The following is a 12,786-nucleotide window of genomic DNA, read 5'->3' on the forward strand; positions in this document are numbered from 1 at the left end:
TGTGGTTTAAAAAGCACCTATAGTCTTTTATACATACACATAACAGATTTTTCCAGATAAAACTATTCTACCACTTCAAATGAGAAAGTCCCTTAAACAGTGTTCTTCAACAGAAATCTTATTATCTCTGGAAACCAAAATTTGACAGATGCAGATAAAAGCAATTTTCCATTTTCAGAAGTTTTGAATGTGAACTTTGAATTGGGAAATGAAGTTTGGGATGATTTTGATGATGAAAACTTAGAAGCGACTAGCTTTTCAACTGATACTGAGAAGACAAAAATATCAGGTAAAATTGTACTTAGCATGGAATCATTTCATTAGAAATTCTTGGAGTATTTTTCATTTCAGCTCCTGGAATGAAGTTTCTTTGCCTTTTTTGTGTGTGCTTGTTTAGTTAAATTTGGTTTGTTGAGACTGTAATTTTTAGCAAAACTGAAAATGTGACCCTTTTACAAAGAGCATTTGCCCCTCCTAAGGACAAAAATCAAGGTTATTCATGATGATAATGTAGCAATGAGTATTTTCTATTCTGTTGCTCCTATCTTGTAAAATTCAAATTCAATTGTTTATTCAATTTTCTCTCATGAAACAGACTATTTTATTCTCCATTGTAAGATCACAAATGGTCTGCTAGTATTTGTGAAGGACAAAAAATTCATTTTTAAAACTATTCATCTGCTTGCAAAGAAAATAAAATAACTTTCATTTCTAGTTAAAATATGGACTTTCCAGCTATACCTAAATAAATAAGTAAATAAGAGAGAAAGGCTTAGTTTCTCCTGTATTAGAAATTCTATTTAAATCATATACAATGCCAAAATAATGAGACGTATTAGCTCTTTGAGTGGAAGGCAAATTTACTCTATTTTACAAAACGGAAAATTGAAAATTTGGCAAGTATATGACAAGACAGCAGTGGAGATACTGTTTCCCATTAGGGCTGACAGAAAGAAATCAGTCCCTCAGCCTTCTTACTGCAGACTGGTATTCCCACAATTATAGATACCTCTTACTATACCCCACCTCATGTTTTTAAAAGAGTATTTCAAAGGGGAGCAGTTAGAAGTTGAAATGTTACCGTGTTTGGGCCCGTACAATTACCTAGAGAACTAATACTGCTTCCGAAAAGAACAAGATTCGACCACCTTCACAGAATAGGCCAGGACAATCTCCCAAGATATGGAGTCATTAGGCACAGTTTTGTGTATCAGTGGACAAACTACTGTTCCCTACCTCAAGCTTAAATGTCACTGGATACTGCAAGTTAATAGGTAATGTGTACTGATCCTTTGAGGTAGTCTAGTACTATGAGGGCATAGCTTTGTCACTGGGACAATCAGTTTCAATAAACACCATTTTCCCCCATGTATAGAGCACTTTAAATGATTATGAGCAGGCCATTGAAAATACTGAGTGAACTTTAACTTCATCATTTATGTGAACTGAAATGTAAGAATATAAATAAGGATGAGTGGAAAAACAACTTTTCCTCGCTCTCACACCATGATCACCCCAGAAGACATCTGTGACCAAAGGTTTATGGGTTTTTTCCCACACACCAAGCAAGCAGTCAGTTCTGCAGTGAATACCAGCTGGGTGTCCTCCAAGCCAGTGGAGTTAGAAACAGGAGTCAAAGACCAAATATGTATTTTGCAACAACACAGGTGGCTTGAGGACCTTTTAATATAGTTAATAATAAGCTAAACTGTGTGTTTTATAGCTTTACTCGCTTAGCTTTCTGGCCCTAATTTTCTATGCAAATTAAATTTTGTTGTTGAGAATTATTCATTCCTTCCTTAACCAGATCATATCTGTTGGGGAGAGCCCTTGTAGAACTTGTGAAAAGTTTCATTCAGCTGTTATTTGGCATTTTGTTTCAAAATATTATCTCTTCACATAGGATTTGGAAACACTTTGAGTTCAAGTACCAGGGGAAGTAAGCTACCCCTTCAAGAGTCAAAGGACAAATTCCAAAGAGAAATGTCAAACAGGCAAGTTTTAGAACTTTGGTTTGTAATACTTACAACTTTATATCCTCTTGACACATAATTAGAGATGGTATCAAGTTATTAGAGATGCTAAAAGGTTATTAGCCAACCTAAACACTCTTAATCTTAGAGGTGTGTTTCTCGAAGTGCTGTTATCAAACCACCTGCATCAAAATCACTTTGGGGTGCATATTAAAAATGCACATTCTTGAGCCCCACATTAGACCTACTGAATTTTTGTCTCTGGGATTAGAGCCCAGGAACCTTCATTTTTAATGAGACTTGAAAACTGAATAGGAGCTTTACAACTAGAACAGAGGTAGATAGGCATTCCAGATATAAGGAAGCATCTGTAAAGGGATAAGGCTTGAAAAGGCATCCTGTACTCAAAGATCAGTAAAGTGGGTACATGTGGCCACAGGATAAAGACTGAGATTGCTGAGGTCTTATTGTAAGGGCTTTGAGTGCTGTGCTTTGACACCTGCCCTGTCCTCAAACAGTCAGGGGTCACAAACCCAAATGCCTTCAAGATTTGGTGGGCTAAGGCCAACTGTGGAGTGTCTCATCCAAAGGGAGCAGCCACTGCTCAGCTCCAAATAGTTGTTGCTCTGCAGGCAATATGAGTTGTGTTATAAAATGTTCTGATTTTTCAAGAAAAGATAGGAATCTGAAATTTTATGTGGTATCTTACATTTTTAAATTTTGACAACTGGAAAGTAATGATGATAGAGGAGAGAGGAACATGGCTGTTTAGGAACAGCTCAGAGTTGCAGTTCCCAGTGAAAGCACAGAGGGTGAGTGGATGCCGCATATTTATTGCCCACGGACCAGGAGATACCCAGGCAGAAGAGACCCATGGGTCTCCAGCGTGGCTGTTTTGGCTGGCGCAGTTCTCTTGGTTGGCATGGCTGCATTGCCCTGCACGGCTTCTTTGTCGGCGCCCTGGCTGGTGGTTCTCCATGCAAAATACACTGGTTTGGGTGCCCTTTTGGCTGGCAATTGGAGCCCTGGGAAGTCGCCCATTCATCTGATTAAAGAGGGGACTGAACAGCGAGCCAGGCCAGGAGATTCTTGAACAAAAAAAAGCACCAGGAATCTCAGCACTGCTTTTTAACCTAGCGCAGTGAGTCGCCACAGGGGAAATCACACAGATCCCGGTGCCTTTTCAACAGGCGACTGGAACACCTGTGAGAGAGTCGCCTGTTCAACTAAAAAAGACATCAAAGGCTCTGAGGCAGGGAGCCAAGTGATCAGGCTCGGAGGGTCCCACTCCCACGAAAGAACAGCAATCAGAAACTCTCTGGACTGAGAGTTTCACAGCAAGCATAGCTGAACCCAGGACAGTCCAGCTCTGTGGGGGAGGAACTCCACCACTACAGAGGTAGTCCGCCATTGCTGAGGCAGCCTGCCATAGCCAAGGCAACACGCAATTGCTGAGGCTGCCTGCTGTTGCCAAGGCAACCTGCCGCTGCCAAGGCAACCTGCCATTGCAGAGGGAGTCCACCAATACAGAGGTGGGCCACCATTGCCGAGGCAGTTCTAACTACACCCATATAAACAGGACTCCAGGGAAGTTCACACAGCAGCTGGGCGGAGCCGACAGTAGCTCAGCAAAGCCTCTGCAGGCAGACAGTGACTAGGCTGCCTCCTTGCTGGGCAAGGCAGCCCTGAAAAAAAAGAAAAAAGGCAGAAGCACAACAGAAACTCATAAAGAAAGCCCTAACTCCCTGGGACAGAGCACCTGGGAACAAAAAGCGGTTTGAGTTCTGCTGCAGCAGAGCTAAACGTACCTGCCCAGCAGCTCTGAATGAACAATGGAGCTCACAGCTCAGCACTTGAGCTCCTGTAAAGGACAGACTGTCTCCTCAAGCAGCTCCTGACCTCCGTATATCCAAAGAGTCACCTCATAAAGGAGAGCTCAGACTGCCATTTGGTGGCTATCCTTATGGGACAAAGCAGAAGAAGAAGAAACTGGTAGCAACCCTTACTGTTCTGCAGCTGCTGCAGGCGATCCCCAGGCAAGCAGGGCCTGGAGTGGACCTCAGCAGTCCTACAGCAGAGGGGCCAGACTGTTAGAAGGAAAACTAAGGAACAAAAATAACTTCATCATCAACAAACAGAACGTCCACTCAGAGACCCAATCTGAAAGTCAGCAACTACAAAGACAACAGGTAGATAAATCAATAAAGATGGGAAGAAACCAGCGCAAAAAGGATGAAAACACCCGAAACCAGAACATCTCTCCTTCTACAAGGGATCACAACTCCGCACCAGCAAGGGAACAAGGTTAGATGGAGAATGAGTGTGATGAAATGACAGAATCAGACTTCAGAAGGTGGGTAATAAGAAACTTCTGTGAGCTAAAAGAACATGTTCTAAACCAATGCAAAGAAACTAAGAACGTTGAAAAAAGATTTGATGAAATGCTAATGAGAATGGGCAACTTAGAAAGGAATATAAGAGAATTGATAGAGCTGAAAAACACAACACGAGAACTTTGCAAAGCATGCACAAGTTTCAACAGCTGAATTGACCAAGCAGAAGAAAGGATATCAGAGGTTGAAGATCAACTCAATGAAATAAAACGAGAAGGCAAGATTAGAGAAAAAAGGGTAAAAAGGAATGAACAAAGTCTCCAAGAAATGCGGGACTATGTGAAAAGAACTAATCTACGCTTGATAGGTGGACCTGAATGTGACTAAGAGAATGAAGCCAAGCTGGAAAATACTCTTCAGGAAATCATCCAGGAAAACTTCCCCAACCTAGCAAGGCAGGCAAATATTCAAGTCCAGGAAATATGGAGAACACCACACAGATACTCCTCAAGAAGAGCAACCCCAAGGCACATAATTATCAGATTCACCAGGGTTGAAATAAAGGAGAAAATGCTAAGGGCAGCCAGAGAGAAAGGTCGGGTTACCCACAAAGGGAAGCCCATCAGACTCACAGCAGATCTCTCAGCAGAAACCCTACAAACCAGAAGAGAGTGGGGGCCAATATTCAACATCCTTAGAGAAAAGAACTTTCAACCCAGAATTTCATATCCAGCCAAACTAAGCTTCCTAAGAGAAGGAAAAATAAAATCCTTTGCGAACAAGCAAGCACTCAGAGATTTCATCACCACCAGGCCTGCTTTACAAGAGCTCCTGAAAGAGGCTCTACACATAGAAAGGAACAACCAGTACCGGCCACTCCAAAAACATGCCAAATAGTAAAGAGCGTCAACACAATGAAGAATCTGCATCAACTAATGGGCAAAACAGCCAGCTAGCACCAAAATGGCAGTATCAAATTCACACGTAACAGTATTACCCTAAATGTAAATGGACTAAATGCCCCAGCCAAAAGACACAGACTGGCAGATTGGATAAAAAGCCAAAACCCATTGGTGTGCTGTATCCAAGAAATCCATCTCATATGCAAGGACACACAAAGCCTCAAAATAAAGGGATGGAGGAAGATTTACCAAGCAAATGGAGAGCAAAAAAAAAAAAGCAGGAGTTGAAATGCTCGACTCTGATAAAACAGACTTGAAAGCAACAAAGATCAGAAGAGACAAGGATATTACATAATGGTAAAAGGATCAATGCAACAGGAAGAGTTAACGATCCTAAATATATACGCACCCAATACAGGAGCAACCAGATACATAAGGCAAGTTCTTAATGACTTACAAAGAGACGTAGACTCCCACACAATAATACTGGGAGACTTCCAACACCCAGTATTGTCAATATCTGTCTAATATTGTCAATATTAGACAGATCAACCAGAAAGAAAATTAACAAGGATATCCAGGACTTGAACTCAGACCTGGACCAAGCAAACCTAATAGACATTTACAGAACTCTGCACCCCAAATCCACAGAATATGCATTCTTCTCAGCACCACATCACACCTACTCTAAAATTGACCACATAATTGGAAGTAAATCACTCCTCAGCAAATGCAAAAGAACGGAAATCATAACAAACAGTCTCTCAGACCACAGTGAAATCAGGTTAGAGCTCTGAATTCAAAAACTAACTCAGAACCGCACAGCTTCATGGAAACTGAACAACATGCTCTTGAATGTTGACTGGACAAACAATGAAATGAAGGCAGAAATAAAGATGTTCTTCAAAACCAACGAGAATGAAGACACAACATACCAGAATCTCTGGGACACATTTAAAGCAGTCTCTAGAGGAAAATATATACCAATAAGTGCCCACATGAGAAGCAAGGAGAGATCTAAAATTGACACCCTGTCATCAAAATTGAAAGAGCTAGAGAAGCAAGATAAAAAAAAACTCAAAACCTAGCAGAAGACAAGAAATAACTAAGATCAGAGCAGAACTGAAGGAGATAGAGACACACACAAAAAAACCCTTCAAAAAATCAATAAATCCAGGAGCTGGTTTTTCAAAAAGATCAACAAAATAGACAGACCACTAGCCAGATTAATAAAAAAGAAAAGAGAGAATAACCAAATTGGTGCTATAAAAAATGATAAAGGGGCTATCACCACAGATTCCACAGAAATTCAAACCATCATCAGAGATCATTACAAACAACTCTATGCACATGAACTAGTAAACCTGGAAGAAATGGATAAATTCCTGGACACTCGCCTCCTCCCAAGCCTAAACCAGGAAGGAGCCGAAACCATGAACAGACCCATAACAAGGTCTGAAGTTGAGGCAGCAATTAAGAACCTACCACCCAAAAAAAGCCCAGGTCCAGACGGGTTCACAGCCGAATTCCACCAGACATACAAAGAGGAGCTGGTACCATTCCTTCTGAAACTATTACAAATAATCCAAAAAGAGGGAATCCTTCCCAAATCATTTTATGAGACCAACATCATCCTGATACCAAAACCCGGCAGAGACTCAACAAGAAAAGAAAACTTCAGGCCAATAGCCATGATGAACATAGATGCAAAAATCTTCAATAAAATACTGGCAAGCTGATTGCAACAGCACATCAAAAAGCTTATCCACCATGAACAAGTAGGCTTCATCCCAGGGATGCAAGGCTGGTTCAACATACGTAAGTCTATAAACGTAATTCACCACATAAACAGAACCAAAGACAAAAACCACATGATTATTCAATTGATGCCGAGAAGGCCTTTGACAAAATTCAACAGCCCTTTCTGCTAAAAACCCTCAATAAACTAGATATTGACGGAATGTATCTCAAAACAATAAAAGCTATTTACGACAAACCAACAGCCAATATCGTACTGAACGGGCAAAAACTGGAAGCATTCCCTTTGAAATCTGGCACTAGACAAGGATGCCCTCTCTCACCACAGCTATTCAATATAGTACTGGAAGTTCTAGCCGAGCAATCAGGCAAGAAAAAGAAATAAAGGGTATTCAAATAGGAAAGGAGGGAGTCAAATTGTCTATATTTGCAGACGACATGATTGTATATCTAGAAGACCCCATCGTCTCAGCCCAGAATCTCCTGAAACTGATAAGCAACTTCTGCAGTCTCAGGATACAAAATCAATGTGCAAAAATCACAAGCATTCCTATACACCAATAACAGACTTAAAGAGAGCCAAATCAAGAACGAACTGCCATTCACAATTGCCACAAAGAGAATAAAATACCTAGGAATACAACTAACAAGGAAGGTAAAGGACCTCTTCAAGGAGAACTACAAACCACTGCTCAAGGAAATAAGAGAGAGGACACAAACAGATGGAGAAACATTCCATGTTCACGGTTAGGAAGAACCAATATCGTGAAAATGGCCATACTGCCCAAAGTAATTTACAGATTCAACGCTATCCCCATCAAGCTACCGAGGACCTTCTTCACAGAACTGGAAAAAAACACCTTAAACTTCATATGGAACCAAAAGAGAGCCCGCGTAGCCAAGTCAATTCTAAGCAAAAAGAACAAAGTGGGAGGCATCACACTACCGGACTTCAAACTATACTACAAGGATACAGTAACCAAAACAGCATGGTACTGTTACCAAAACAGAGATATAGACCAATGGAACAGAACAGAGGTCTCGGAGGCAACACAACAGATCTACAACCATCCGATCTTTGACAAACCTGACAAAAACAAGCAATGGGGAAAGGATTCCGTTTAATAAACGATGTTGGGAAAACTGGCTAGCCATGTGCGGAAAGCAGAAACTGGATCCCTTCTTGACACCTTACACTAAAATTAACTCCAGGTGGATTAAAGACTTAAACATAAGACCTAACACCATAAAAACCCTAGAAGAAAATCTAGGCAAAACGATTCAGGACATAGGCGTAGGCAAGGACTTCATGACCAAAACACCAAAAGCATTGGCAACAAAAGCCAAAATAGACAAATGGGACCTAATCAAACTCCACAGCTTTTCCATGGCAAAAGAAACAGTCATTAGAGTGAAACCGCAGCCAACAGAATGGGAAAATTTTTTTGCAGTTTACCCATCTGACAAAGGGCTGATATCCAGAATTTACAAAGAGATAAAACAGATTTACAAGAAAAAAACAAGCTCATTCAAAAGTGGGCAAAGGATATGAACAGACACTTTACAAAAGAAGACATACATGAAGCCAACAAACATATGAAAAAATGCTCATCATCACTGGTCATTAGAGAAATGCAAATCAAAACTACATTGAGATACCATCTCATGCCAGTTAGGATGGCGATCATTAAAAAATCTGGAGGCAACAGATGCTGGAGAGGATGTGCAGAAATAGGAACACTTTTACACTGTTGGTGGGAGTGTAAATTAGTTCAACCATTGGGGAAGACAGTGTGGCGATTCCTCAAGGACCTAGAAATAGAAATCCCATTTGACCCAGCAATCCCATTACTGGGTATACATCTAAAGGATTATAAATCATTCTACTACAAGGACACGTGCACACGAATGTTCACTGCAGCACAGTTTACAATAGCAAAGACCTGGAACCAACCCAAATGCCCATCGATGATAGACTGGACAGGGAAAATGTGGCACATATACACCATGGAATATTACGCAGCCATCAAAAACGATGAGTTCACGTCCTTTGTAGGGACATGGATGAACCTGGAAACCATCATTCTCAGCAAACTGACACAAGAGCAGAAAATCAAACACCGCATGTTCTCACTCATAGGCGGATGTTAAACAATGAGAACACATGGACACAGGGAGGGGAGCACTACACACTGGGGTCTGTTGGGGGGAAACGGGAGGGAAAATGGGAGGTTGGGAGTTGGGGAGAGTTAGCATGGGGAAAAATGCCAGATATAGGTGATGAGGAGGAAGGCAGCAAATCACACTGTCACATGTGTACCTATGCAGCAGTGTTGCATGTTCTTCACATGTACCCCCAACCTAAAATGCAATAAAATTAAATAAATAAATAAATAAATATATTTTGACATCTAATTAAAAAAAATGTGATATACTCTACAGCACTCCCCTCCAAATAGCAATAATAATATCTGTAGGCCAGATGCATCCTAGGGCCCTATAGTTTTTACTTGTATTGTAGGCAGTGAGGAGGTATTCAAAATATTGAAGCACAGGAAAAACAATTTGATTTAAAAAATCATGTTAGCAGTAGTTTGCAGAGTGAATCGTAGGGAGTGGGACACTGCCAGAGGCATGGTGACCAGTGAAGGACAGACTATAATAAGGCCTAAGCTAGGGCAGAGATGATGGGAACAGAGAGGTAGGATTTGATTTTTTTTTTTTTTTTTTTTTTTTTGAGACAGAGTTTTGCTCTTGCTACTCAGGCTGTAGTGCAGTGGCTGATTTTGGCTCACTACATCCTCCGCCTAACAGTTTCAAGCAATTCTCCTGCCTCAGCCTCCCAGGTAGCTCGGATTACAAGCATTCACCACCACAGTGGGCTAATTTTGTATTTGTAGTAGAGACGGAGTTTCACCATGTGGGCCATGCTGTTCTCGAACTCCGGACCTCGTGATCTGCCTGCCTTAGCCTCCCAAAATGCTGGGATTACAGACATTAGCCACCGCACCTGGCCCAGGGCTGGATTTTAAAAACATTGCAGAAATGCAGCAGATTCAACGTGGCATTTGGTAGGATATGACAGTTGAGGAAGAGGGAAGAATAAATGGCACCTAGGTAGATGTTATTTGCAGATACAGGAAACATAAGAGATTTCGAATGGAAAACATAGTTTTATAAATGTTCAATTTGAAGTATCTTTACAAAAGATGCAAAATGCATTGGGAAATATTGGACTTGGGAGAGAAATTTTGGCCAAAGTCAAAATTTCCAAAACTGAAGAAATACTAACAACATTTTATTCAGGGCCTGATTTTCTACTTAAGGATTATTTATTTCTCTGCTTTAAAAAACTACTGAATTTGTGGTATCCCATGGAATTTTTGCTATTATTTAGCCATTACTGATCATAGCATCAGCATCATAGACTTGTAGTTTTCTTAGAATTCCAGAGCTAAGCAGGGCTTAAGTACTGTTTAGTCTCCCACTCACTGGATCCTTGAATCACCATTCACCATCTCCAGCAAGGAATCATGCCGCCTCTACCAAGACAGTTCCAGTGACCAGGAGCTCATTCCCCCTTGTTCCATGTTAGGATTTCTCAGATCATTGAATAGCTTTTAAAAATATTTGCTTAAAATATGTATTTTTATCACTTCATTTAGTTGGTTATAACTCTGAGTCACGTAGAATAAATGGATATAAGCATCAAAGTGAGACAAAGCTATAATTATAGAGAAGCAAAAAGTTGATAAATCATAAGGAGGAAGATAACAAGACACGAACAATTTTGTGCACCACACCTTTAAAAACAACAAATAATTTTGGAAGAGTTTAGAAGTGACTGGCAGAAGATGTGTGGGTTTAAAAATGGACTCTAACAGGAAGCCACTGAGAACCTGGTGTAGAAGTTGCTGCTGGGAAAAAGGCCTGTGAGACCTGAGGATTTGGGGTGGAAAGATTTGCTTTTTTATTTATTTAAGCTAGGGTACAGGAGCATAATCATAGCTCACTGCAGCCTCATCCACGTGGGCTCAAGAGATCCTTCCACATCAGCCTCCCAAGTAGCTGGGACTACAGGTACATACATACCACTATGCCTCACTAATTTAAAAATACATATTTTTTTCTAGAGATGGGGGTCTTGCTATGTTGACTAAGCTGGTCTCAAACTTCTGGACTCAAGCTGTCCTCCCATCTCAACCTCCCAAAATGCTGGTATTACAGATGTGAGCCACTGTGCCTGTCCTTTTTCTTTTATACACTTTTTACTATTTTAATTCCTTGCCATGTGTATATATTTATTAGTTGGAGACAAAATGATTCAATCCTATCAGTATATGTGATTCTTCCCTGTCCCCACCCACATTGCTCATTGCTGCTTACATGGCTGTCACATTTTAGCCTTCAGATATCAGCTTAAATGGTTACCTCACCAGAGATGTGCATTGATGATCATGTTTTATAAATAGGTATATGCCTCCACACTGTTATTTCTTACGATATTACCCAGTTCATTTTCTTTTTATAATTTCAGGATCTATATTTGTTTGTATTCATTGTCTGCTTGATGGTAACCCCCTGAGGTTTTATTTATCACCTTATAAACAGCTTCTAGTACAATATCTGGCATATGGTAGTGAATAATAAATGTGTTTTAGTGAATGAGTTAATACAAAAGGTTTGTAGTGCATTTTTGTATACAGTTATATATAAGAAGATAACTAGAGATGTCTGTCTACAGTGAGACCAAAATAAAGAAAGGAGATTAAAAGTTAAGCAAGTAGAATTTCAGAAAGATGTATAGGGCTCTATGTAATGGACAATTAAGCATAAGACTCAATTTTAAAGAAAATTGTTGAATAATTATTTCTATAGTCCCTTAAAAATAGTATTTTTTTCCTAATTTGGGATATATAAATTATGGGTTGGTCTAAAGGAAAGGAAATATTCCAAGTTCTCCATGAGTATTAGAAATAGTGCATTACATTTTGTGATAAACTTTGCATATTTCCCAAAATCATTATGATCCAAATTAAAATGGTTTGTTTTCCTTGTTTGTCATATTTTACAAATAATTAATTTTAATTTTTAGTTTTGTTTCATCACACGAGATGTCAGATATTTCTTTATCAAATTCTGCTATGCCCAAGTTCAGTGCATCCTCCATGACAAAATTACCTCAACAAGGTATGAAGGTACGGAAACGCAGCTATTGTAAGAAGAAGCACTTCTTTGTTATTCTTCTAAATTTTGCCCAAATGCTTAAACTTTCAGTGATTGTTATTTCTTATCTCAAATATAGGTACATTTTCAAGAAAGAAAACAACAAAATCTATCACCAGAGATTGAGAGGCTATGCTTTACTTGCTCTGAAAAAAAACCAAATTCTTCAAATTATAAAAAAGTGGATTTTTTTATTAGAAATAGTGAATGTAAAAAGGAAGTTGATTTCAAGTAAGAACCTTTTAAAGACACTTTAAGATTATATCAATAAAATTTTTTTCACAAAGAAATTCAACATTCCCTTATCCTTGGTTCATTTTAAAGATCAGAGCCTAAACATTTTATTTATTAAGAAACATGAAAATTTTCAAGCCTTAGCGAGCTAAGCTCCTAAAGATGTTTCACACATCATATATCTGTTTTTGAAACCCCATGTTTGATGCTGTTTATTCAAACATTGTATTGAATTGATAAACTTACTTTTATTGATTTGAATACAGAATGTTAATTTTGTAAAGTGTAAAGTCACTTGAGAAATCCAGTTGAGATCAGCTAATTTTTCAAAAGTCGAAGTTGTATTTTAGCCAACCAGTT

General features: G+C 39.5%; 1 protein-coding gene across 3 annotated transcripts in view; it reads left to right on the plus strand.

The window, feature by feature from the left end:
* The window catches only part of LOC141580350 (putative ATP-dependent DNA helicase HFM1), a 113,228-nt gene that overhangs the window by 74,251 nt on the left and 26,191 nt on the right, over positions 1–12,786 (plus strand). For all 3 annotated transcript variants that reach the window (XM_074381444.1, XM_074381445.1, XM_074381446.1), the window contains 4 exons: positions 179–289; positions 1,904–1,994; positions 12,062–12,164; positions 12,272–12,423. In XM_074381444.1, coding sequence (XP_074237545.1) covers positions 179–289; positions 1,904–1,994; positions 12,062–12,164; positions 12,272–12,423 — 457 coding nt within the window. The remainder of the gene's footprint in view (positions 1–178; positions 290–1,903; positions 1,995–12,061; positions 12,165–12,271; positions 12,424–12,786) is intronic.

Source organism: Saimiri boliviensis, chromosome 11 (assembly GCF_048565385.1).
Source record: "Saimiri boliviensis isolate mSaiBol1 chromosome 11, mSaiBol1.pri, whole genome shotgun sequence".
Classification (NCBI taxonomy): domain Eukaryota; kingdom Metazoa; phylum Chordata; class Mammalia; order Primates; family Cebidae; genus Saimiri; species Saimiri boliviensis.